The 27,731-nt window shown below is 43.4% G+C and overlaps 1 protein-coding gene across 2 annotated transcripts; it reads right to left on the bottom strand.

Moving 5' to 3' along the window:
* Positions 1-3,765: 3,765 nt before the first annotated feature.
* CRTAP (cartilage associated protein) lies at positions 3,766-26,493 on the bottom strand. 2 transcript variants are annotated; one of them, XR_008821549.1, is made up of 8 exons: positions 25,887-26,493; positions 22,218-22,367; positions 21,426-21,597; positions 18,445-18,573; positions 16,767-16,912; positions 14,258-14,341; positions 4,711-4,825; positions 3,766-4,500 (listed from the first exon to the last, which is right to left on the bottom strand). XR_008821549.1 is itself a non-coding variant. In XM_056336868.1 (7 exons), exons 1-7 carry the CDS (start codon positions 26,337-26,339, stop codon positions 4,441-4,443), a joined length of 1,194 nt encoding a protein of 397 aa, XP_056192843.1. In that variant the 5' UTR covers positions 26,340-26,486; the 3' UTR covers positions 3,766-4,440. The 2 variants fall into 2 exon arrangements, 1 of the variants encoding a protein (XP_056192843.1); XM_056336868.1 differs by lacking the exon at positions 4,711-4,825 and having other exon boundaries at positions 25,887-26,486.
* Positions 26,494-27,731: the final 1,238 nt, after the last annotated feature.

The following is a 27,731-nucleotide window of genomic DNA, read 5'->3' as shown; positions in this document are numbered from 1 at the left end:
CTTGTCTTGGGGAGACCCACCTCGAATTTACTCCAGCAAGTATGAAGAAGTAGCATCTCCTTGGTCAGACGGGCTTTCCAGGTGAACTGCAAACAGCATCCGATTAACTTTTGGGTTTATATTTCATCAGCATTTCAAAGCAGTGAAGCTCTGGAAAATGGAGCAATTTGAATTTGCTTTTGGCTCTTGCCTTGTCAACAGAAGTGATGAAGGTCTGCTTGCAGAACTACTACGGTGAATGAAAGGGCCCAGCAGGACATTTGAATTCCCATTCAATTTGCCAGAACTGATCATTCTAAAAGTATTTGGGTTTTGTAGCTGACTTTATCGGCTATTGGGATCACTGAACACAGAAGTACAGAGCCTGCAATGCTGTTTTATGGGAACAGAATTAAACTTTGTGGAGAAAAATCACTACCACTCTTCTTCCTTTTTTAATGAATATTGCTACTGAGGATGAATTAGCAAGAAGCTGGAAATACATGAAGTATCAGTAAGATCAGGCATTAATTTGGAAAAGATTACATACTTAGCACAGCCTATCAGATACACTGATTTCCAACCTATGAATCCCTTCCCTTGCCCAGGCTTTGGTTCTTACCTAAGAAAGATTGTTCTGACAGCTAGTACCTGTGTTTTTCACATACCCAAATACCCGCTTCAGCGCACCTGCATTTGTGACTCAGTTTAACCTTCAGCTTTCTAGCAGCTCCCTGTCACGCAGGACGCCATCCAACAAGAGATCAAGCATAGGACTCACGTTGCATGCAGACCCCTGTGCCAGCCAGCTGCCAGCAGATGGGCTTCACCCCCCATTCACCTTGAAGTGGTGACTGAACAACATGCTCAGCATTACTGCAGACTTGCTGGTGGGCAGCAGTGGAGGATCAGAGGCCAACAGCAGCTACCCAAATAGCCAGCTTTGTTACTAGAACGTGAGCAATTATTAAAAAGTGTAATTGTACAGCTCTACAACAAGTTATACTACTACCAAGGTCAATATGAATCTCATCTCCAGGGTTAGCCCAGGGTCAGCAGACACAGGGTGCTGATGCTACGTTCAAGCCAGTCACATGAACATGGTGGCTTCAACAAAATGATGTTTCCCTGAGCATCAGCATCATACTGTGAGCTTTGTCAAAAAAAGAAACAGAATAAAAACCCTGAATATCCCATTGGGTTAGGCAGAAGCTGCTAACATCTGAGGCAGACAACTCACAACTGCAAGAATCTGGGGTGGCAGAAGGAAGGCAAGAACCATATTCCCGCAGCCTCCCAAGAAGAGCTGGCAGGATCAGAGAAGTGGAAGAAAAGACACTAATTTATTGCAGTCACATGTAAATGTTGGCATTTAACAATAGCAGCAGCAAAAGAAAAAGCAGTTAAAAGAACCTGAGAATGCTGAAAAAAGCCACAATAAATACTGAAGAACTGGAAGAGGAGCTATTTCTCATTAGAAAAGAACAAGGGTTTGAGAACTACTTGTACTTATTAAGATTGAACTGGCTTGAGACCATATGTAGTGGAAATTAAGAAAGCCAGAAAAAATCCACAGACACTTGAACAAAATGAAAAAGGGATCATATAGTGCCATTTCAGGAGGCTGCAAGAGTATCGGTTGCCTCCTCAAGTTAAATGGAACGGTAAAGGACATCAGACTTACTTAAAGTAGGCTTAAGAAGAACAAATCATTGGCTAATGGACATCTTAGTAAATCACGAAATCCCCACCTGAGAAGGCACAGTGGCAGGGGATTTCAGTTGTAAGGTTGAGCGCTGAGGAAATGACTGGACATGAAAAGAGATCAGCTGAAGAAGCCTTAGACAGAATCGCAAGCTTACCAGGAAATTTATCATACCCCAGGGACTTGCAGTGGTCGAATAACTGATGAAAAGGAAAAACTAGGGTTCATAGGTGCTAAATGTATCCCCGGTGAAACTCACTGAAGTCAAATGAATCACAGAACAGGTTAACTCCGGTGCTCAGTGTTCCACCAGTAGAGTGAAAATATTACAGCATTTTACCACACACCGGGTTCTTTAAAAGAGACTACAGCAATCTGACAATTACTGCTGGAGAGGGGAAGGGGGTTCTTTTAACTGGAAAGAAGTAATTCTGGGCGGCAAAGCAAAGAGAACCTGGAACTGACTTTCTGTCATCTCATACCTCCTGTAGTCTATGCTGCTTGTTTCACCAACAGGCAAAATCTGATTTACACATGTTATTTCCACACAAGATGTATAGCTATGGAAAGCCTCAGGTCCAGGAACATGTTATAGGCACCTCTTTTGCAAGTCTTTAAGATTTTGCATCGCGGTACCCACGGACAGCACACAAGAGCGAAGGCACTACAGAAACAAATAGCCAGACAACAGCCGGTGCTTGGCAGAGCTCCTAAGTCAGTTTGGTACACTGCAATGAGAAAAAAGTAAATGCGACAGCAACGCACATGGATACATCCATCTCCAACCAGCTCCGTGCCCTTCAATAGCAGGATTTCTGGATTTGGGAGCTAGAGTATAAAGGTGAAGTTATTTGGGCATATGACCTTAACATCAATGGTTGAGCTCCTGAGGAGGAAATCTGGAGTTGTCCTGTGCAGGTTTGGAAAGCAGAAGGACAAGAGAGGCCTGCAGTGCAGTAACCTCTCCCTTGAGCATACACCTCCAGCAGGAAAAAACTAGGGACAAACTGGAGAAGCTAACCCAGCTGGGTATCACAATACATATATTTCATGGGGAAGTGATGGTTTACAATCAACTGCTTGTGACTTTTAAAAAGTAAATTCTTATATAAATTTACAATAGAGTGCTAATATTGCATGGAACAGAAAATGTAAGGGAATCTGATACACTTTCTCTATGTTCGAAACATATAGCAAGCTAGATTCTGGTCTTGTCACCACAAGTGGAATGGGTAAATCTCCTTAAAAGGCTCTTAATAGATTTTCATTTTGAGAATAGAATGGTCTGCCCATCAACCTCAGTGGATTAGTTGTGATTTATATTAAAGAAGAAAAAAAAACCCAAACTGTTCTTCCAAATATCTTTCACACACAATTTAATGTTTTAAAATTGTTTCATTGCTGCCACAGGACAGAGGACACTTAAAACTGATCCTGTGGATTCCCCTTATTCTCTGCAGACACTCAATGGTGTAGATACCGTACTTCTACAACACCGATGAACTACAGCAGCAACCACTCAGCAAGATAGTGTAGATCACGTTTTGTCTTTTTAAAAACCTAAAGCAGATTTTGGTTTTGCAATTCACTCTCATTCAGCTGAATCAGGGTTCAGTCATAAAAGCACTGAATGCACTTGTCTACTTTGACGTAAGTGGAATGAAACCACTTGTAGGACTTGGACTTGAAAACAAGACAGGAAAGCAAAGGATGAAATCCTGAATCCTCGTCTGTGGTCAATGACATTTCTGTTCTTCAGTAGCCTGAGGTACTAATTCACTACTCCTCTCTAAAACAGTATTTTCTGGGCCTTCAAAGTACTTCTGTATTGGACTCTGCCCCATATAATTAACAAAAATGTCAAGATTTCACATGCAAATATTTTTCAAGATTCCACTTAAAATTGCCTCAGTCTCCACTTGTACTTACTTTCGGATGAAAAAGTCCCACCAGACTGAAAAAAACATGCAAACTCTTTTCTACAGAAGAGAACACTAAGTATGGCGATCACCATTGTTTTATACAAGATTGGCCTGACCTCACACAGGAATCACAAGTTGTTTCAACAGAAAGAGTAAGAATTGGTAGGTAGAAGAAATTCTTTATTATTCATTTATAAGTGACCTCAGTTTCATGTCATGTAATTTAATTTAGTTTTTAAGAAAGATTAACACTGCTTACGGAATTCTTTAAGCATTTTTTACAAGACCACTAGTTGTGCTTTGTTGATCATCTTATTTCAGCTATTTGAATGTATCTTAACATCTTGCAGGTGCACTGGGATTCAGTATCACTTTATTCATCATCACAGAAAAAGACATACATAAATAATACAATACACAGCTCAGAAAGTCTAGAGGAACTGTTATGTTTTCCATGGTCCATAATCTGACAAAAGTTCTTTGGAATTTAGCTGTACTGTTATAACTTAGTGGAAGAGCACTGAAATGAGGAACCTTAAGTGTCAGCCCAGAAGATACAGATAGTCTCTTTTGTCATGTTTGTGTAAAGGAAAGCAAGCTCAGGAGGAAAACCCATATGCACCAATTCTGTAAATGCACAGTGGAAAGCCACACTCATGGAAGAGTCAGTGCAGCACAGAAGTGACCTTTCAGGAGTGGATCTTGTGACTTAAGGTGGAGCTTAAAGGAGCAGCTTTGAGGTATATCTAACTGGAACTACAGGTGACCAAAACAATAGTAAGGAGCAATGGTGAGTCTTCACGTTTGTAAAACACTTTGCGGTGATTTCACTCATCAGGATTCCTTCTTTTCGTCCACTTCTAACAGCTCATCAAGGAATTCCACAACTTCACCCTAGAAAGGATTATATTTAACAGAAACAAGTTAACCCTGTACTGCAAAAACAGTGGAAAATTTTAACTACTTTAATATAAACATAAACCGTAATAACAGAATCTAAATATTTTTAACACCCTTCACACAGAAGCTAGCACAACAAGCCTATAAAGTGGAACTAAACGGCCCACACAGGGGTAGCACAAGTACTTGCAGTGACATACAGACCTTAAAAGAAGGAAATGTTACACTTCCCAGTAAATCTTCTTGTACTTTTTCAGGTATTTAAATAGACAATGAAATACTCAAACTTGGACAGTAGAGGCATAAATGTTTAAAGCATCTGTAAAATTAGGAAATTGTTAAAATCCCTTAAAACTTTAAAGAATTTTAGAAAGCTTAAAAATTCAAAGCAAAATGTTTTGTAGAACCATAACTTCGACTTCACATCTGTCTGCTCTGTTTATGCCCTCCGCCATACCCTTCAGCACACACCTTCTCCATTTTCAACCACAGATCTTCACATGCCATGTTTCAATGCAGCAAAAATGTAAAGAACCAGAGACACTAGAATGTTTTCCACACTGGAAACAAACACATTGGGTTTAGATTCAGGCCTGAAAATATTGTATTTACAAGCTCCATTATACTAATACAGGGTACCAGCACAAAAGAACAATCCAACTTACTTTGTTTAAGCTACTCCTAACGTATTTATGTGTTATAAACCACAGTCAAACGTCTTTCTGCAGTCAAGCCTGAGTACTATGGGATGATACAGCCCCACTGGCTGGAATTCACTGCCTTGTCAGCCAGGCTACAGCAACTGAGCTAAAACCTGTTGTAATCGCTATCAGCCCAAGGCAACACCTTCAGTAGCGAAAAGCAAGTAGCTAACAGCAAACGTGCAGCAGCATCTCAGACTACTCAAAACTGACTGTAGCAGCCCATCTGCTGGCACCCTCAGAAATACTAGTATTTCACAATTTGCCTTCCATGCAGAGTTCAGAAACAACACTGACTGAGACGGGAGACCCCGTGGGAATGCCTCTGCATATTTTCACTCTTTGATACAACTCAAATGGTGAGCTGTAAGGGTAATGTGGATGCTCAACTTTACATTTCCAACACTTTATTCTAGTAACTATAATGTTCTGTTAAACTGTTTTAACTGTGTTCTTTTAAAACTTTCCTGTTCTTCCTTTCTGGACATAAACCTATATTCTAAAAAGGTCTTAAGATGTTCTTTTTTTTCCCCAAAACAAATTGTCACTTTCTGATAGAAAAATATTCTGCTGGGAAATCTGATCAGCTCTTACTCACTCTCAAGTTTAAAATAATGATAATTTATAATAGTTATGTTGCAAGCAAGTCATCCTTGCTTGGATGTTCATTCTCCCTCTTCCCTTCACCCTCCATTCCAAGCCTTAGTGAACAGTATGAGGCTTCTAAGCCTGCCTGATGAAGACAGCAAACAGTATCTTAAAATACTAATTAAATTTTAAGGACATTTTTGTCTAGAAGGGTATTCCCTTAGGACGACAGCACCTTCCAGACACATTCAGTTTAAGGCTCTAAATTTTACAGTTTTCTATTCTGGTGAGGAAAGGCCACTGAAACCTCTGTCAGTGAAAATAATAAAAGGAAATAGAGAAATTTGGTCTATTTTGAATACAACAATTGTATTACGGATACAGTGATCAAAAATATTAACATCGTATTTTTCAGATGTGTAATTAGCAAGGAGAGAAAGAATGAGAACCAAGCAAACAAAAATAAAAGTGGGAGGAAAGCTGGCTGAAATAACTGCTGCTCTTGTTCCCTGCTTCACAGCTCCATCTCAAAATACTGTTGAGTTTTTGCAACTATGAAGTGGTTTTAGCAAGTCCTGAAGGATGGCGATTTATTTTGCTTTGAATTTGTTCAAAAAATCCAAGTACCCAATTCAATAAAAACACAAGAAAAAATGCCAGCACTTTCATATTCCCTACTTGTCTTCCTGGTTGCAGGAAATCTGGCAACTGGAAAACAGGAATTCGACATTTCTGCACGTTCTCCTTTGTTAGAAGTATTTTGATTGCCTAAGGAGCCCAATCGTGGGAGGAACTCAATACCACTTCACAAATGCACATGAAGAAAATAGCCACTAGATCCAACACAGTGACTTATGCAAGCAGTTGAGAGATACAGAAACCGAGGCACAGAGGACTTCAGGTCAAGTTTTATAGCAGTTCCTAAAACTGTAGGCACAAGCAGTTGGGTGCCTCTTAAAGGACTAGAGACAGGCAAGTCCCATTAACTCCAAACAGAGTTATGCGAGTGGGAATATGGCTGTCTACTACAGGGGTCCCAGATCTAATTTGGACTGATTCTTTTACACCTCAGGATTGCAGTGTGATGAAAGAGTAACAGCTATTAAAAAGGATTTCTCTCCTCAGTCTACCTGCAAAGACAACTCTCAAAAGGTAAAAGTCCGAGAGGTAGAGTCAAAGGCATAAACATCTGACTGGATGACTCAGAATTAAGTATAAGGAAGACATGGGAAATTCAATATTGTACCTCTGGTAACTCAACCATATGGGAACTTAATTCAATCCATATTATTGTCACACTCATCAGTAAGATAGGATATTTCAAAAGACACAGAGGATCCAGACAGAATTCAGGTTTTTTTCTTCTGGTATGTTTTCAAACCCAGAAACATGTACGAAGCCCAAGTGTTAAATGGAAAAGGGTATTTAAAAGCAATAGTATTTGAAAAAAAATTTACTGAAATCTGCAATCTCTGGTGCCTGAAATTGATCTCTAAAGTAAAGTATGATGGAAGCTGCTGCAGTCTAATGAGAAGTACTGCAGAGTAAGAGAGGCTGAAATACAGCAAAAATATAAAAATACTTGCCTAAACAATACACATACATTGTAATACAACTGGAAAATTGCCTGGAAGTTGGTTATTTTTGAAAAGGCAAAAACTCCGGATTACAGTTAAAGACAAACCAACCCCATAATTAAAAGTATTTTTTCCTTGTGTGTTCATGGTCAGAATGTCAAACATTTGCAAGTTTTCTATAGTGTGGTTGGCAGCCTAATGCAAAGGTGATAACACTACATCAGAAGAGCTGATCACGTTGTCACACTAGCAGCTATGACCAGACTGATCACTGTCTTTGCCCCATTAGCACTCACTTGACACCGCACCAGGCATTCTGCATGACTGAAGCTGGCAAGTATTTCACAGGTGTTCATTCCAGGGAAAAAGGCTCCTGCCCACAGATACCTAATAACTTCATGCTGGCCTGCGGATTTGGAGTCTGAAATGATTCTCTGATATGATTTAAGCATTCAGCATGACGGTGTTCCTCCTGTTATCTGGTATGCTCTTTGGCTCTTACCTACCTTAATAGAAAGAACATCAAATTTTACATGCAAAGTCAGCTGCAAACCCCTAATTCTTTCTGCTGCCAGCTACTAGAGGGGACAACAGCCACCCAGCTCTAATGCAGGTTACACAAATATGCTGCTCAGACACAGTGCTGATGTAAACCAGACTTGAGCAATATATGGCCCAAAGCGTGATGCAGCTGGCTGGCTGGCAGCTAGTAAATCAGTATGTGAAGTCTGACTAAGCTTGGGGAAGAGAAGGGTTTGCCGCCAGACCAGTACATGCATGGTAGTTAGACCACCACCACTGGAAAGTACGCACATGCGGACTGCTTGGTCAGCTGCAGTGAAGCACATCCTCGTTAGCAAGCTGGCCCTCGGTCCACGGTCATCGCCTCCTGGTTTGCACCGGAGCTCTGCTGGCACCCCATCATCTCCCTCTCTGTGCTACCAACCTCTTCCCTCTCCCAATCCAGGGACAGTCAGTCGAAGGTGGGAGTGACAGAGCAAAAATGCATGGGAAAAGATGGTATATACCAAATTTATATATACTAAATGGTGTATATATATACCATTTCAGGTATAGCCTGAAACATGCATGACATTGGACAGCAGGAAGGAAATGTTCCCAGACTGATGTGAGTGGTAAGAAGAATCACAGAAGCTGATCTGACTGGAGCCTCTAATTATGTGTGAGATATGCATATTGAGCACCCTTGGCTTAGATTAACAGCTGGACAGAGGCACAAACAGAAAAAACAAGTTTTGTACCACAGTAAGTAATTCGAAAAGGTTTTACGGAGCGTACTTGACTAGGTGGATATAATAAAAAAATTAAAAGAGTCCTTGGTCAATTCTGAATAAGCTAATCCAGGCTAGTGAGACTGGTGCACTATTCCAAGTGAAGTTAGATCATATGAAAAAATAAGTCCTAAAAAGGACAAAAATGCAGAACTCCTCACTTATTACCACAAGCTGAGTGTCTAAGACCAAGGTACACATTGGGCCAGCGACTGTTGCTGGCCCTTATGCAATATTAAATGCTGCATTCACACACACAAAACACAACCTTTTAGAAGAAACATCTGTTTGGAGACTCCTAGCCAGCTATTAAAATAAACAGCAAAGAGGAAAAGCTACCAACACATGGCTCAGTTATGGCCTACTTGAGACTGATGGTCCAGCACCAACTTTTCTTTCGACAGCAGCATTTAAAAATAGTAGGAAGCAGTAGCCCTTGTACTGCTCGCTGACAGACCCAGACACTTTGCAAAGTTGGTTGCAAAGACTGCCTTCTGCGTAGCAAATATTAATCATTCACAGGTCCTCACCTCCACCTACAATCTGTTTTGTCCTTTCTCAGTGTGAACTGGAAAAGTTCTGGGAAAAAACAGCTTTCTTGCAATAACCCATACTTTCCACGCAGACCTGCTGAAGGCCTTTCCTATAGGGATTTCATATGCACTGCAGTGGGATAGCCCGTTCTTCAGAGAAGTAACAGAAAATATTAAAATAATAGTGTTCTAGAATGAATTAAGAACTACAGAAAAATATTATGAACATGCTTTCATGTGTGACAATCAGCAAATGAATAAGAAAGTCTTTATCCTAACTCAGACAACAAACTGAGCCTTAAGAGACAATACACAGAGCAAGAATTAGCTGGATTTTTTGTTTCCTTACTATCTATGACCGAGAAGGAAAACATGTATCCCACAAAATGTCCCCCAGCTGTCCTTCATAGCAAAAATTCAGATTTTGCTAAAGGTTAAAGATCTAATGACTGGAAGCTTGTTAACAGAATAACAGATTTGATTCCCTTAGGTATTGGGTGTAGGTGGCAAGGTTGTGGTAGCCTCTGCAAGAATAACTCAGGGCTGCCCTGTAACTAATGAGTAATTGTCTTGTAACTGCCCTGGTAACTAATTTGAGTAACTAATGGGAGTAGTGACAAAGAGTCAGGTTATGAAAAGCAGTGGATTTTCTTCAAGGGTGAATGACCATCTTGGAACACTGAAGACAGAGGTTTCATATGGGTGACTGTGGAGGACATGTGCTCTGTGGGCCCGATATGCTGCAAATGCACACCACACAGCCCGCTGGCCAGCCATATTTCGCAGGGCAACACATTATTTCGGGATAACAGTAAGGCATGTGTCAAGGAGTGGCTCAGCCTGAAAGGTTTATTCAGCCTTCAACCAAGAAAAAGTTCCTTGATCTAACCTTCAGTTAAAACACAGGAGTTCACTGTAACCACCTCAAAGCCCTCCCAGACCCTCCATGAGCAGCACAGACCAGGCTGTACATTCCTCACATTCTAGCGGGGGGGGGGAATCCCTCAATTCTTTGTGCAGAAAAATTATTTGGCCCTTAACTTGTTTATTTTTCAGATACTTAGTCCACAGTGTGACCCACTGTCCCATGCTTTTAGGTAGGGTTTTTTTTTCCAATATTAAAAAAGCTTAGTTGTTCTTTACACTCATATTAACTACTTTCTCAGGTATCTTTCCATTGCATTTTTTAATGATCTATTCTGAATACATAACTGTTCTTTTCTTGTATGCTATGGCAGATTGCAGTACACTGCAGTTATTACAATAGTATTTTACAGTAATCCAATAAATGTGTTTTCCTCTTAAAATTTTTATAATGCCTATAAAACATGAGTCAACCTAGTTTCAGAGCAACTTCAACATTGCTCCCATTGCACTGAGAACAGAAGCCTTCTAGTGGCTTTGTTTCTGAGCTCTACTTATGCTCACTTGCCTGCTTTATGCTGCACGCAGAAGATTAAGAAAAACTGGGCAGGTAAAAATTCCTCCTTATGTCAGCACCTGCAGCTTGGGGATAAGCACCTGCCTTTTAAGTCCAACCATGCCTGCAGCTTCCCATGGTAGGTTGTTTAAATAGAAGGAGGAACACCTTTGACCAAGATAAAGAAGCAAGCTGAGAAAGCAGGAAGCTTCTGGAGAGCCAGCCACAGGGGCAGTAACTCTACTAGGAAGTGATGATGAAAAAGAACATTTTCTTTTTTCTTTAAAGAAGCGTATGTTGAACAGAGACCATAACAATACCAAGTCTCTCTGAAACAGCTGCCACCAGCTCTTCTCAGTGTAGCAGTGCTATTGCAGCCCTGTTGGTCTGAGGTCGCAGGCAGGGCAAGGTTTACAGGTCTGCAATTACAACTTGCCATTACGAGCGTTCTTCCATAAATCATTTGAACATATGCAAAAAGTGAGTTAATAAGGCTGAAAATGTTGCGATTCCCAAACAGAAAAATAGGCTGAATTCAGATTATTATTTGCCATCAGTAGTCAGTCCACTGGGCCCTCGTGCTTTGGTGCTGTTCCTGTATATTCTCTTTCCACCAGTCACATCAGTTCAACACTTACTCTCCTTTGCATCACGCTTGGGAACGGAGCATTTGAATTTCGGCTACTATACAAATGGACACACATATTATATACAAATAAAAAGAACAAAGTGCCAAAAAATTGGGTCAAAGCTGCCAACAGTTCTTCACCTACTGATTAAATACAGAAAGAAAAAAATCACATTGTAGGATCATCCCAGCCAAATACTTGTGGTTCTTATGTAATTTAGAACAGCTAAGTAGCCATCCCTGAAAAAAAAATTTCTCAGGAACACTGATACTATGGGCCAGAAACATGTCTCATACAATTAGTGTAGTGCTGAAGTTATATCTACACTAGCTGAGTATCTGGCTCTTAACAACATTTCAGTTTGCTGTTTAAATCTGCACAACACTAGTTGTATCTATTACAGCCTTTATGCATTACACATCTGAACAGAAATAAAAAAGCTTGACTACTCATGGCCAACCAAGAGGACAACACTGTGTAATGTTCTTTTAACTTCACTGTGGAAAACTGTAAGGATATTTAATAATAATTACTTTTAAGAAAATGTAATTTGTAGCTAGTTGGCATTAATATTCTCTGTCACCTCTACTATGTTAGTTATATGTAAGTTATGAACCAGTTTTTCATTTCCTTGTGGAAAAACATTAATAAAGTAACAGGAACAGGACAGTATTTCTCATAGTGACATATGCAAAAATCATTACTGCATGTTCCAGCCTCTGCAATTACTGCAATGTATATTGGAAGAAGCCACATGTTCTCACTTGCTTTGTTAATGGGATTTAAAAAGACACATGGATGATCTGGGACACAGGAGCACTGAGAAGTCTGAATAAAGTGAGATTCTCCGCTTGGGAATAATGACACATTCACATAGGAAGAGATCCTTTTGCCACATCAGTCTTTTTGCTTCACTCAAGGGAAGAGAATGATTTTCTTCTGTAGATTATTTTATGGTCTTGTTGGCCCACAAGCAACTTCACAGACAGCAAACACGGACCACAGAAACTCACATAAGGTATGGCCTATGGCCCAAGCAGCACATGGTTTAAATAAACAGAGTGCACTAAAAAGAGGTTGCCCCCATTTTTAACAATTTTTAATAAAAGTTTTACTGTAATACCTTATCTGGGTTTTTCATCAATTTTCAGCATTCCCATGGAATAAACTTCTCCATCCGTGCCAGGAGAAATATTAAAAAAATATTCCACTTACACTACCAGGTCCTGCCCATACAGCAGAAACTGCAAGGTAGTGGTTTTACCTTTGTGCTATTCCTGCTCTGTCTGGACTCCCTGGAAGGCTCCTGCAGCCAAAGACAAGTTCTGGTAGCCAGGGATTTATGAGTTCACTACCAAAAACCAGAGCCAAGCCTCCATCTCTCCTAGGTTCTTCAGCCCTAGTAAGGGAGGGCACAGAAGCCCTTCAACTTTTTTCCCAGGAGAGGAGGACGGTAACTTTCCCAATACAATTAGAGTGTGGGGTAGGGATATCTGTGGCATGACCAGGCCCAGTAATTTTGGTTGTTTAGTGCTCATCTAGTGTAATGATACTTCCTTGTCACTTCCCCAAAAGTTTAATTGACGTTTCCACTGCACTTCCCTCCTGCAGATTGCAAGGTCATTTATAATTGCACCAGTGAAACAGTCTACAGGAATTAATGCCAGAAAATGAATGCTTGTTTATTCTATACATGGTGCTTGAGGCTGAAGACTGCTTCTGTAATTCCTTCTTGTAACAACACATGGGGAAAGCCCTCACAATGGACTGCTTCTCCCCTTCCTTAATTATTCATCCCTGTGTTTTGAAGCAGCAGATATCAAAGAAGAAAAAAGTACTAGTTAGGTTTATGCGTAACATAACAACACATTATGGGCAAAGCACAAACCAAAAACAGAATATAAAGAAGTGCTCAAGTATTTCACACCCTGCTGAAAATCCATACAAACTAGTCCTCCTCTAAGCTTAACCCTGTAACAACCTTATTAAACTGTCTTTCATGGAGTTTTATCACAATGGAAAGTCTTCCTAAAGTCGGGTAACCTTGCAATGCAATTTTATGTATAGAGTTGTTTTCAGGTCACTAGCATACTGAAGGCAGCAGAGACATGTTATTACTTCTCCGTTATAAAACATAATCTCTCCCTATGTGCTGGATAATATAAAAATTGCAAAGGTGATTTCATTTTTTAACATAAACCATCGTTTTCTAACTAAAAAAAGACCTCAGCAGTGCTCATTACAAGTACCGTGCCCCATGCCATAACTGAACATAGTTGGCTGGCATTGGCAAAGAGCTATTCCACCATTTGAATATTTTTTAAAAACTTTAAATGAAAGGTTCTGAAAACAAAGCAAAACAAAAAGCAATCCAAAACCTTCATGATTTATACTTTAATTTCAGTTGTGGGAGACAAAGAAATGCCCTTTCAACAATTTAACTACTCTTCTTGCACAAAAAATCCACTTTACTTATTTCCAGTCTAATAGTAGCCATTATACGTTATTTGGCCATGAATTCCAACCATTTAAGAAGCAAGACTGGGCTACCAAAATGTTACTGTGCAGAAAAAAAATAACAGATAAGACTTCCTTTTGACAAAAATTATAATTTAGGTGGTCACTTCTGGACAAAATTATAAGGATGTTTAAACATAACTTAAACAACAGTTCAGAAATAAAAACCCTAGAATTTAAATATATATATATACACACTGCTTCTCTGCCCCCTGGTGTTACAGCTTGTGAAGTGGATTTTCTTTTTTTGTGGGCTCAGTGCATTGTATTTAACCTCTGCGTTAATGCTGTCCATATTTTTTTAAATGCTATGTCATGTTTTTTGGGCTTGTCTCTTATATTGCATTTACAAAAGAAAAATTTATGATAAATTGGTCACGGTTACAAGAAGGTTTTTCCATATTAGCTAAATCCTAGAATTTCATCTACATATCATCTTCGCTTTAATGTGATTGCTGGGGTTTTGACCATGATTTCCTCTCTAGGAAACTCACCTCATCATCATCCATCAGATGCTCCTTTGCAAATTCATACATTTCCAACTGGAGTGTGGTGATGTTGTGGTATCGAACTGCCTCCTATCAAAAACCAAAATTTCAATGTTACTTCAGGGTAGCAAGACAGGGGAGTGTCATCACATGCCACCTGAAACTATTCCAGTGAAGTCAGACCCAGACTTAGTAGAAGGTAGATCCCAAGAGGGGTTATAATGTTTGAGAAAGGAAACAGCAGAACAGCAAGCAGCGTATCCAATGTCCTCTGTGGATCTTTCTAAGCACAGGCTCCATGGGCGTGAGAAGAACAAAGCACTCTCCCCTTTCTCATGTTTCAAAGCATTGGCGAGTCTTAAAATAAGGAATGAGACTGCCAGAGCTGAGCAGCAGCCTGTGCCTGCATTCCAGCAGGCTTTGGACAAGAGAAAGTCTCTGTCTCCCTGTGCACTGGCTTATGGCAGCAGGCAGTTCTGGGAAAAAGAGACACTAAGCTATTTTGCATGATAATGACTCACCACCCCAGCCTGAGTCTGGGCTAGGGAAATTCTGCTCAGTCACCCACCTGTCCCTCCTCGCTCCCCCAGCTGCTTGCCTGGGCAGCAGTTTACCTCAGCCACCTACTCTCATATTTGTGAATACCAACAGTAATCTACTTTGATAATCCTGTTTAACTCTTCTTGGGGAGGAAAACAGGAGAATTCCTCTTTCCAAGAACATCTAGAGCTTAGTGCCAGAGCTAAATGCTGCTGTCACCCCATTACCACTTTGTGAAAACAAACCAGAGGCATTATGATTTTCATGGCAAGTGATTAGGACAGTAAGCAACTCTGTTCAAAGTTACATGGATCAAAGTACAAGAAAATACAGCTGTGTGCATTTAATATTTTATACTTGAAAATTAAATTATCTGTGGTCCCCAGCTCCTGAGAAGCTATCAATGAAACATTCAGAGTTCATGTGTAGGGCCCTTGTTCTGTCATCGCTGCACATGTAAGCCGAATATGTTTGTGGTTTGCAGTTTCATACTGTTGCTACCCCACAGTCCCACTACCATTAAACATTGTCTCCAACATGGCTATAAAGCACCATTCTGTTCCCAAAAAGCAGTGACAAAGGTGTGGTGCCTTTCCCCTCCGAGTTCAGACTTGCTGCTGCTGCCTGAAAGAACCAAATGCATTTTTGCTGTCCTCAGTCTCGGCTGGCTCCGCAGGGCAGGCCTGGGTTTCCAGTGTGTGGATAAGGGATGCAACAGCTGTCCAGAAATAAAAAACCCTTCACTCAAATGGAGTGGTATTTCTTACTTGAGCTGGCTGGCCTGAGAGGAAGGAAACAGTAATTATCAGTCCAACCTGTAAGGTGCATACATGAACTGCTCTGCGGTGCTGCTACAGATAAAGTCAATCACCTAAGCACTGCACAGATGTATTAATGCAGCATTAAGAATCAAGGGCCCCTCTGGGCCAGTACAGGTCTCCATGACTGAGGTGTCTGAAGAAGCAACATGGAAAGGTCAATTGGAATGTTACCCTGCAGGATGCCTGCTGTTGCTTCAGCTAGGTTAACTCAGACAACTCTTCCACCAGAAAGCCATGCCCTAAGAGAAAGAGAAGGCACTAAATTTCATTTGTGGAACATGTGTTGCTTAATGGCTAACTACTTGTACAGCCACGTACCACTGATGCCTAAGGAGTCGCTCAAATATCACAAAGCAGTTAATTCAGTTGCATGACATAAATCCTGGTAACAAGAAATGACAGAAAATCCAATCTGACTGTCAGAGTCCAGGCTGCAGGAGTCAAGAAGCACAGCAAAGATGCTTTTATCTGTAAAATTTCCTTGGACGTGGAAATTTAAGACCAGCATAGAAACCCATTTTTAGAGTAATTTTTCAAAGCCAGATCATGATCTTTGTTGGATGGACTGATGTTTACTCTGGGTTCTTTGCAGTATTCTAACTGAGATAATTAGATGCAATACAGTACTGAACCTTCTTCCATCCTCATCCACCCATCTATGTTCCAAATGGAGTAAGTGGGAAGTGAGTTTAGCTGGAGTTATCATATCCAGACACATTTAAAAGCCCACAGAACCTGAAATAACAAGCAGGTGGGCAACTACATGTTGGCAAATAATAAGTGATTCACAAAAGCCCAAAAGATCATCACCGTGATCTTTTCATCAGGAGATTTCAGGGGCCAGTTGCTTTATTTATCAAGGTAGATAAAGATATGCATAAGTAGCAGTCAAGTACCAGTGTGAATTTACTTGTCACCATATCATATTATATCCTATTGTAGCATATTTCAACACAAAGGGAAGAACTATAATGACATTCTGCGTCTGCATTACACAGTACATATCTGTGTACAACTTTCTATATGGTTTTAATAAAACAATATCTGTTTTAACTCCAGAACCAACAGATAACACATTTTCCCAACCTCTGACCCACAGAGTTTCAGGAACATATCTGAATGTCTCTAGAAGGCATTTTAAGTAATTCACCTACCGATCGGGGCTGAAAATCCTCTTCTTTAAGTCCCCATTTGTCTTTGTGGTACTGATAATAGACCATGTTCTGTTTCATTACTTCATCTTTCTGGTCAAACAGAAGGTAACTAGCAGCACAAGCAGCTGCATTCTTCATGTCATTCACTAATTAATAAACACACACAAAAATCCAGATAAGGTAAATTAAGCAATTCCTACTATTATCTAAGCTCTGAAAAATTCAGATGGAAACAGAACACTTTTTCTACCTCCACACCAGCTGCACAGAAAAAAAAACATTGCTTCCCAAAAAGGATATGCTATCTGTGTGTTCTGAAGCAGGTAAGGCCATGATTCAAAAATGGGGACCTACCTCTGATGGCCTTCTATGAAAATCCTAACCAAACGTCCCTCCCAGGTATCCCAGTATCAGTGAAACATCAGTCAACAGCCTGGTGATCCCCATTGGGGCATTTATTAAAAAACAAGTAAACAAATAAATAAATAAAAAAACACTTCTTTGTACTAGGATTGACAAACAGGGAAGAGTCAATGTGTAAAACGTGTAGTCACATAACATAAGCAAAAGTCATTAATAGCTTGATGCGACATGGTTGGATGTATCTTCCCTTTGATGTTGGAGCCTGCAGGAGTAGCTGTTAAGGGCTACACGTGCTCTTCGCAGTGCAACTAGTTCCTCAAGAAATCACAAAATGCAATGAATGATTTACCTATCAAATATGTAATCTCTGAGCACCAAAGCACTACAATTTCTGTTAGTTAAGTGGTCCCCTCTTTGTTCAAAACCCCCATGTGCCCCAATCTAGCAGGACTGTAAGAATCCACTAGGAAAAAGCGAATGGTACAAAATACTCTAGATTTCTCTGTGGAAGAACTTCTGAATAGTAAACTGAAAATTGAGTACTTTTGGAAAAGAATAAGTGGTGTTACATTAGATGTGTTACTTTGAAGTCACAATCTTTCTTCTCTTTAACTGAATGAGTTAGAAGTTTAAGAAAAAAAATTCTTGTTAGGACCATATATTCAGCTGCTTAACAACCATGTGGGCCTGACAGCTTGAGCACCACGGCTTTTTGGATCAAACCATGGCATTTTTTATACAGGTATACAAAATGGGTCTGTGTCATTGCATGTGTTCCAATGTATAGGAACCTTTGTTCACCCTAATGTGTTACATTATGAGTTACTTCAGAAAGGCAGAAGAACATATAATACACATACTATAAACATTTATCATTTATATGAAACTCTGAAAACTGTAAGCAACTTGTGCTGGCAGTAGGTATCATATAAAGAGTGAAAGGCAGTGATGGATCAGCTCACACTTTCTCTGTAACTGCCCCATTTTTCCAACACCCAAGTGGAGACCAGTTACAACCACGCATAACTTAAAATGGAAGGGCCTGCCCTGGGCAAAATCCAGCTCTTATGGGACTCATGGACTATAAGCACAGGCTCTATACATTATGTTTCTCTCCCGTGTCTGTTAACTACAGTTACACAGGGAGAAAAAGATGTCAGGCAGCTCAGACTATCTGTCCCAGAACAGGTTAAAATACAGATTCTGCAGGCCACTAGTTACATTCTAAAGCATTGTAACGAGAGGAAAAAGATCATGAATGGAAACTGTCCCACATCATCCTGATGTTATTTAAGCATATTAAATCACTACTTACATTTATAATAAGCAAACTGCAAGTAATGGTACATGGTGGCCACAAATTTCTCAACAACAAAGCCTCCTATAATGGGCGTCAGATTACTCTCGCACTGCACTTTGCACGCAAGGGCTTCAATGTAATGATCTAGAAGGAAGAAAACAACACAGGATATTGATAGCACACAGTGGGCTGTTATAACCCTCCCTTTAGCTGCCCATTAAAATTTGGCCTTATAATGCTCTCCTGGGTCCTGTGCATCTGGATCTTGCTGCTTGGAAGTACTGAGCATCTACAACTCCATGTGAAGTACACATTGAGTATTAGTGCGGTCTGGACTTGAAATGGATCACAAGCTGCAATTCCAGAGAACTAAGCCGTTAGGTTTCACTGACACCTACAGGCAGTCTGTGGCTGTGGGTTTTATATGGAGTTGTTATGGGGTATCATGTTATTTCATAATTGTGAACAGTACTTTTTTCATTATTTATTTGATAGCCTTTGCAATTGCATTAAATTATTGCATGAATAAGGTAAACATGCTGCTGAGTACAACTGTGTCACAGAGAAACACAACTGGTGATTGCAAATTAAACCTCCAGAGACAGCCGCATTTTGTGCCTGCAGTTTGGATGTTCTAGAAGAGAAGACAGGCACAAATATGCTGCTCACTACAGAACAACTTTCAGCCAGAAATGTTTAAATTCACAAGTTTACACAGCCTACAAAAGCTTGCTACAATGGGACAGGATTAGAGATGATCTTACCTTCAAGAAAACCTTCCACCGAAGAATTTCAAGCATCTTCAGGATGTATCACATTAGGCAACACCGCCAAACAGAACTATTTTAAAGCCTCAGTTTCCCTGTTAGCCACATTTGGCAGGTGAAAGCAAGTTAGCTTCCACCTCTGACCAAGGCACAACAGCAAAGGTCCCTTCCCCCATTTTTCCCTGTTAGCCACATTTGGCAGGTGAAAGCAAGTTAGCTTCCACCTCTGACCAAGGCACAACAGCAAAGGTCCCTTCCCCCATTTACACCTCTGACAACTCCTAACATGAAGAACACTGAAGCTAACTAAAAATGATTGGCCAAATGAAATTATCAGACCCATCTTTTACAAGAGCAGCAGAGCCTCCAGACACAGTAGTGTTCAATTCCAGTCAGCACTTGAAATCAGAGATGCAAGTCCCTCAGTGAAACAATCCCATGCAACGAGGCCAACTGGCTTCCAAGCACACCTCATTGCTCAGGGATCAATCAACATGTACCTAGTGCAAACACCAAATACTTCTGGTTAACATTTTTTGCTACATCTGCTTTCTGCAGTAAAAACCTCCAGGCAGAATATATCTCCCTGGGACAAGAGTGAAAGTAAATTTGAATTTTCTTAAGAACAAAATATTTGAAATGCGTGCACATGGTCATGATGACACAATGCGGTAACTCCTGCCTTTCCTTCTCACCACTGCTGCTAGGAATTGTCCTTTCCTTCTGAGGAGGAAGAAGGACAGCAAATGCCAATCACAGCTGAGCACAGACACTGCACCCTTTACGGCGGCTTGGAGCTCGGACTCCCTGGGGACGAAGGCCTGTGTTTCCTCTTTACTACCTGTCATTTGACCTTCACTCCTCATTTGCTGTCCTGGGCACCTGCCTGCTTTGCCCAAGAGTAAAGCAAGGCTTGAGGAATAGCCTGCAATAGCTGTTCTGTGTCAGCTGTACTGGCAGATACCAGTTCCACACTGTGACAAACAGTGGAGCTGCTCAGGTATCAACATGTTTCACAAAATGTTGGGCTGGTTTTCCTTCTGGCAACTATAGAAATTCTGTTGCATTTTTCAAATTTTTAAGTTTGTTAAGAAAAGATGCAGGCATTTTCCACACAAACAACACTGAGCCCAGAGCACCAGAGAAATTACTTGTTTCTTTCGCTATCAAAGAGCATAGGGAATGCATGCACCATCAAAAAGGTTCCATCTCTTTTTCTTCGCAAAGCAATGGATTTTTTTTTTTTTTTAAGCTGCACACTACAGAAAAAGAAATCTTATCTGCCAGAAAAAATCTGCTGTAGGAAAGATGAAAAATAGTCAACAGAAACTGGTCATATTTATGAGAAAGGAAATCTGTATGACCAGTGATACAGAAATCACAAAGCAGACTTTGAAGGCAGGCTAACCACTAAGCCTCAAAGGCAGCCAAACTGACCCTGAGGTAATGGTCAAGAGACTTGTCTGGATAACTGCTGCTAGCTGGATGGAGCAGTTGTCACTACTTAAGCATCTATTTTATTCTGACACACAGCTTCCACGTTAATGTAAGAACTCTCTGTTCTTATTGCAGCACCCTCAAAACTAGCCGGCTGCAACAAAGCTTTTACCATCCCATACCAGGTTAACTTCAGTAAGTGCTCCCACACCTTGCCCCGGTGTGGCCAGCCCCCCCCCCCAAAGTCTCAAAGGTTCATCTACTGTTCATGCTGTTTCTTCATACACTTCAGGCCAGTCCACCCTGCTTCTTGCCTCTGCTGCATCATCCTTCTCCTTGTCTCTCCTACATCCAGGACACGCTCTCTCCTCCCTCTGCTTCTTCCAGGTCTCTCTTCACTAGCTGCTCCTCTTCACCTGGCCCTTAGGGCTATTTAACTACTTAGCAGGAACCAGCCACAGCTGCACCTTATCCACACCAGCCGACCCACCGCCCCTGAAGCCAGCCCACAGCTGTATATTATCAATATCAATTAACCCAGCTTCATTCCTCTACATGTTCTGATTTTCTGACAGCCCTCATTTATATTACTGAAAAGAAGAAAAACAGACTAAACCAGAATTCAAGCAGTTTTCAGTGAATCTAATCAATTCCCATTGGCCCAAACGGAGCAGGGGACACCCTGCGCATTTCACACTGCAAACAGAGGAACAGGACTTTGGTAGCCAGACCTATGGATAAACGGAAATGCACCTTTGGAACATCTTTCCTTACTGTTTCCTAGCCACTCACCTGCAATGGAGAGATAGAAGTCTTTAAAATCTTTGATCTCTCGGGAGCCTTCACAGGCTGCTGTACAGTCATCATAGGCTCTGAAGAAATCAGGAAGAGCTAGCTCCATGTCTGAGATGGACGTTCTCCAATTGTCGCCATTGTATGCTCTCACAGCCCTGATGAAGAGATTCTAAAAAATTGGCAGAAATGAAACCCAGTAGTAAACAGATCTATGGAAAGCTGTGTGTAAATTCAAAGACAGTAAATGATGTCTTCGAAATTCTGGATTACTATAGAAGCTGTTATCCAATGAAAATGAGGACAAGAAATACAGATAGCTAATAGATTTTACCAGATATATCCTAGAGAGCAGAGTAGGTAATTCCATTTCAGATCAACAGAAAAACCTGCTGGACAGAAGTAACAGTGTCAGTTTAAAGCACAGGCTTTGACAGAGATTTTCAGTGTGATCTTAACACCAAATGTCTGAGTTATTTTAAGCTGTGCGCTACAGCACTCATGCATTTGAGTAACTCCCTGCACCTGTTTAGCTCCAGTGGTGATCTGCATGTAGTAGCTTTCAGGTATGCCACTGTCTATGATTTACTGTGACTCATTCATAGAATGATGAAAAGCATGGGAGGTGAGAATTACTGAATGCATCAAGAAGGCAGAACAGCAATGAAAGAGGAAGACAGCAAGAGGGAGAGTAAGAGCTGAGAACACATAAGCAATTGAGATCCTTGAATCTCACACAGTAAGAGGAGTAATCAAACAGTTCCAGAAGACCAGACTGAATAAAAAGCATACCTCATAAGGCTTTGTCTCCAAGTCTTTAATATGTTCCTCAGCATCAGGTATACTCTTATAGTAGGCCATATTTCTTTGCATCATTTCATCATCTGGATGCTTCAGAAGAAATGTGTGAGCTGCTGCAATAGCTTTTGGAAGATTATTAGCCTAAACAGGGATGGGGAGAGGAGGAAAGGGGAGGAGGGAAGATTAATTGGGAAAAAAACCAAACAAACAGTTCAGAGTTTCCCAGGCTTTGTCAAGGAACTTCCCTGCAGCCTCTATATTCCCAAACTTACTTCTGCTGAAACCACAGCCTCAACAGATATGACCATACAGTAAAACTGATATAATTATTCTCAGTTTTACTCCTAGCTGCAACACTATGAATATTTTTTTTATTTTAAAAGTCTATTACTGTTGCAGATAGCACAGATGATTTTAAGTCAAAAAGCAGGCTTTTTTTTTCCCTGCCCCCTCCCCTGTTCATACAGCTGACAAGGCACAAGATTATACCGTTGCTCCTGTGTAGGATTAATCACACAGCAATTACTGACGCTAACCTACAGATACTGGGCAAGAGCCATCATTTTACCATGTTTGCAGGGTGTTTATGTCAGTTACTTGCCTAGCAGCACAGAAGACAACGTTACAACAGTGTATTTTCCTGATGGTGTTACAAAGTCAGAGCAAACAGCAGGGACTTCCTCAATAATCGTGTCCTAGCGTACTATGTGATTTTCTGTAATTGTTTTTAAACTAACTTTAAACCCCACTAGAGATGCTTTATGAAGTATGTATTCCTCATTTACCATTGCATGTGCCAAATATATATGAACTTCTCTGTGCATTAATTTATATTTTTTTATGTTATATGTTTTTATAAATGATATAGTATATATACACTTATTTGGGAAAAGTGAGAATGTACAAGTCTTAAGCATTTGTGAAATGTTAAAACCTCTTTCCTCATAAGCCAAGATCCATATCAACCCACTCAGCATATTGATGTTTAAGTGATAGAGTTCCACCTCACATCTGAAACAGCTTATGGAAGTGTACATATAAAACTATGAGCCAGAATCACAAGCACATACGCACATGCACTCTGCATCCATAAAAAGTACCCTTTCATTTCCGACAGAAACCTGAAAGACAACTGCACCAAAGAAAGACCTCCCCCTAACATGAGCTCTTGCTGCTGTGCCGCTATGTGTCCCAGCACTGGAGCTCTGCCAGCTGCCCTTCCCTGCTGTCCCAAAACTATGCGCTTTCAGTCAGCCCCGGCAGCACTAAACGCAAAGGGAAATCTCAGCTGCACTTTCGTCAAATGCCTGGTTTCTTTCGTGCTTTATGCTTTAACTCTGTTTGCTGATGGGTGTCTCATTTTTGCTTAGTCCATAATTCTCTCCTGATCTCAATTTTCACCACTAACAAAAAAAAACGAAAAAAAAGTTTTTGTAGAAACACATTCCTAAGCGAACTCAGTGGCTACGAGAAAGCTCCCTCCAGAGGAACAAGCAGCAACACAGAAACGTCTACTCCCAGGATCTAAGACGTGGCAAAATTTCACTGTGGAACCCACCTGAATAAACACATGGTCACTCTAAAAAATTACATAAAGCATTTCCCTCTGCCTTCTTCCTATATTACAAATGCTGTTGGTGGGGGTGGGGGGTGGGAAAAGTGACATTCCTTTCTTCAGAAAGCCACCAGCCAGGAAAAAGTCCTTTGTACATAGCAGTCTGTAGCTCTAGAAGGCCCATTCAACACTCCCCAAGTGAGTGAGAAGAGCTCAGAGCAGGACTAGAATCTAATAAAACATACAATATGAACAACTGGCACTAAAGGCAAAACCACTGAACCGAACCGCTGAAACCTCCTGCAAACGCAACTGCAAAACACTTTAAAGGAAGGGGGGAGGCGTTTCTCTGATTTTCCTCTCCCATTCCTACCTGCCAGTTACTTAACTGTATCAGAACCAGTAGGTAGGAATTACTTTTGCTGTGATCCACACATTGCAAACTTTGTACATACTACGAGGGGGGAATGAATAGTTCAAGCAAGTAAGACAAGAAATGGAACATTTGCGGGGATGTCATTTTGGTATCCGTATACGGCTTTGAGAATGCAAGGTGTGCCCACCCACGCTGTTACTCAAAAGAAATGTCCACTCTTTGATACCTTCTGTTCTGTGTGTGCAGAGGCTGTAAAGTTCAGCTCTTCTGTACGGTCATAGGGATGGCTTTACACGCACAGAATTATGCTGGTGTGATACTGTGCACGTGGATACTGTTCCTGTTTTCTGAGAACACATTTCCCTGCATCTGTTTGTGTCATTTGGGAAAACCATTGATATTTTCATGAGAAAATGGCACTCCTACAAGTAAGACACAGCAACAGTTAAGGAGATGGGTATTTTCAAGCAGCAATCTCAAAAACAATGCACAAGCACGCAACCTGATATAAGGTATGTTGGCATATGTTGAGAATGAATCCCTAAAAAAGAAAACAATCTAACCAAAGAGTTCAGCTTGTTTACTTCCCCAACAGATGTCCCATTTCTCTGAAATGCAAGTAATTGCTATATCTGAGCGGATGATATGAGGGATGTGCCTTGATTTAGAGAACAGAAGATGAAGATGAGTAGGAGGGAGAAAATTGTCAGTTAGATCCTGGACAGAAGGATGACAAGAAGCTAGAAAAATGGGATGAAATCTGTTAAAAGAGGTGTGTGTCCCTGGTCTTGGCTGACCTGAGAGCAAAAAGTAAATACCACACCAGGGCTAGCATTAGTGTCATGCTTCAGCAGCCCATTTTTGCTTTATTCCTTCCTGTGGCCATAACAAAACCAGAGTTTTGCAGGCAGCGGGCTACCGTCGTGTCAGCGGCTGGAGGCTGCTGCACTTGAAAGAACTGAACCAGAAACGAGCGAGGGAGGAAAATGCACACGCTGAGGGACAGGAGGCAAGGAAGAGTGCTTGCAATAGCACAGCAGTGACATGAAGGGTCTGAAAAAAGTTTCAGAGAAAGTTAGAAGAAAGTAAGGTGGATGGAAAGATGAGAGAGGCAGGGGTAGGAACAAGACAACTACAGGACAAGAAAACAGGGTCCAGTGGCTGGGGAAGAACCACAGGAGCTAATCTAGGGGACGTGCTGGATGAGTGGTGGAAAAATTGGTGAAAAGGGAGCTGGACGGTACTGTGCCGGCAATCAGAGGGAAAGACAAGGCACACGCTGGCCCCACTGGGTTACAGGAGGTGAGCAGGAGGAAGGGGCCCAAAGGCTTGCCAGCGGGAAGACAGTGCAGCGCAGGGCTGGCAGCCCAGGAGGGCAGGGACTGGGGGGCCCGACCACGGAGCGGGAGAAATGGAGGTGGGGTGGACAACCGGCAGCTAAGCTGGTGTGAAAGAGGTGATGGGGAGCAAGGCTACGGCCCTGAGTAACCCGCTCCGAGGGCCAGGCAAGAGGCTGGCATGACAGGCGGCTTCTCCAGCAGTGGGTGCACCAGGCACCCACCTCCAGTGAGGCCCCGCTGGGACACACCATGACACTGACAGGCACGCTTGGCGTGGCAGGAGGTGGCGGAGCACCAGGCGAGACCCGGGGGAGCCGAGGCCGGGGGGGGGAGCGCAGGCAGGGCGGCGAGGCGGTCGGCCGGCGGAGGGGCGAAGGGCCGGGCCTCACCTTGAAGTAGGCGAACTGCAGGTACTTGTAGGGCTCACGGCGCTGGAACTCCTCGAGCAGGTCACGGCCGGGCTGGGCCTGGCGGAAGGCGGGCAGCCCCTGCTTGCAGCGCCGCAGGCACTGCGCCCGCCGCAGCACCCCGGCCAGGAGGCGCAGCTCGGCCAGCGCTCCCCCGGCGGCGGCGGCGCCGGCGGCGGCGGCAGGGGGGGGCTGCCCGGCGGCGCTGCAGTTGCGGTGGCAGAAGGCCTCGCTGTCGCGCAGCAGGCGGTACAGCCGCATGCTGACCTCCAGGTAGTTGACGCTCTCGGGCCAGTTCTCGGTGCTGTACTGGTCCAGGCCGTAGCGGTAGGCGGACTCGAGCGGCATCAGCTCGTCCCGCGGGAAGCTGCGGAAGCTGTAGCGCTCGTACTGCGCCCCCGCCGCCGCCAGCAGCGCCGCCAGCGCCAGCCACATGGCTGCGGCCCCGGCCGCCGCCCGGCCACCACGTCGCCGCCGCGGGGAGAGGGGAGCGCCGGGCCGGGGCCGGGCACGGAGGAGGGGGCGGGGCGGGGGCAGCCGGGCGGGCCCTGCCGAGGGGAGGGGACGGGAGGGTGTGCGCGGCCGGGGGCGGGAAGCGGGGCCGGGCCGGGGACCGCGGTGCGGCCGCGCTGCCCTTACGGTGCCCGGCCTGGGGAGCTAAGCAGGGGCGGGGCGGGGCGGGGCGGGGCGGGGCGGGGCGGGGCGGGGCCGGCCCCTTCCTCTCTCGCCCTCGCCCCCCTCCCAAAGCCCGCCGGCGCCCGGGGCCGGATTGGCCGTGGCGCCGCCTCCCGCCTCCACCCTGTTCCACCGCGGCCACCGCTGCTGCCGGCCCGGAGCGGGCCGTACGGTCCCTTCTGCCCGCCCGGGTGGCGGGGGGCCTCCCTCGTCCCCTCTGGGGAGCCGGGGCGAGTCCCCGCGCGGGGCCGGCCGGAGCCATGTGGTGCCCTGGGGAGGCGGAGCGAGGCGGGGCGGGCAGAGCTCCGGTGCGGGGCCGCGGGCGCCGGCGGGAAGGGCGCGGTGTCGTGGGACGGCGGGCTGAGGAGCGGGCGCTCCGCCACCGCCTGTCGTGCTGCGGCTCCTGCTCCCGCTGGCCGGCTTGGCGGGGCTCCTGAGGGGCGCGGGGGGCCGCCGGGCGGGCACGGCTGCGGGGGGCAGGGGCCTCATCTCGTCCCCGGGGCAAGGCGAGTCACTTCGGTGCGTTTTTAATGCGGCGGCGGCTCGGGGGCGCCGTGCGGGGCCGGTGGCGGCGGAGGAGGCTCCCTCCCCTCAGCGGGCTGCCCGCTCCCGCCGCGCCGGGCCGCGCTGAGGGGGCCGCCGCCGTCGGGCGGTGATCGAGGGCTCGCTGCCTTTCACACGCTCCGGTGGTGGTTTACGGGCAGCCGGCAATGGAGCACCGCAGCCGGTCGCTCCCCCGCGGCAGCACCGGGAAGCGAATCGGTAAAGCGAGAAAAGTCACCGTGTAACGGGTAACTCGAAAGCCGCGCACACGTGCAGCGCAAAACGAGGGGTTCGTTCCGCAGCGGCTGAACTAGAGACAGTCCGCAAACAGAAACCGCTCCGTCCATGAAATCAGGACAAAGGTGGCTGTGACAGCGTTTCTGGGGACAGCTTGTGGTGCCTATGCCACCGTGGAGATCTGTCACTTTTTTTTTTTTTGGCCAATGGAATATTTCACGTGAATTTTTATGTTGGCATCAAAAAAAAAAGGCTGAAACGTTCCCACACTATAATTTTTTCTCGTGTGTTTCTAAATTATTTTTTTTTTGTTTAAGCTTGTGAGAAGAAAGGACTATCTTCAATAGCATGTCTTAGGATTAAAAACTCGAA

Source organism: Falco biarmicus, chromosome 4 (assembly GCF_023638135.1).
Source record: "Falco biarmicus isolate bFalBia1 chromosome 4, bFalBia1.pri, whole genome shotgun sequence".
Taxonomy (NCBI): domain Eukaryota; kingdom Metazoa; phylum Chordata; class Aves; order Falconiformes; family Falconidae; genus Falco; species Falco biarmicus.
This window is presented reverse-complemented; position numbering and strand designations above follow the sequence as displayed.

What these genes read in the sequence shown, in the direction of transcription:
- CRTAP (XM_056336868.1), bottom strand. Translation starts at nt 26,339, where the DNA reads ATGTGGCTGGCGCTGGCGGCGCTGCTGGCGGCGGCGGGGGCGCAGTAC. An exon ending in GCAGTTTGCTTATTATAAAT is followed by an intron (nt 16,913 to 18,444) that starts GTAAGTAGTGAT and finishes TTTATTAATTAG; the next exon opens with TGAATGACATGAAGAATGCA. An exon ending in AGGATTTTCAGCCCCGATCG is followed by an intron (nt 14,342 to 16,766) that starts GTAGGTGAATTA and finishes GGTTTTTGATAG; the next exon opens with GAGGCAGTTCGATACCACAA.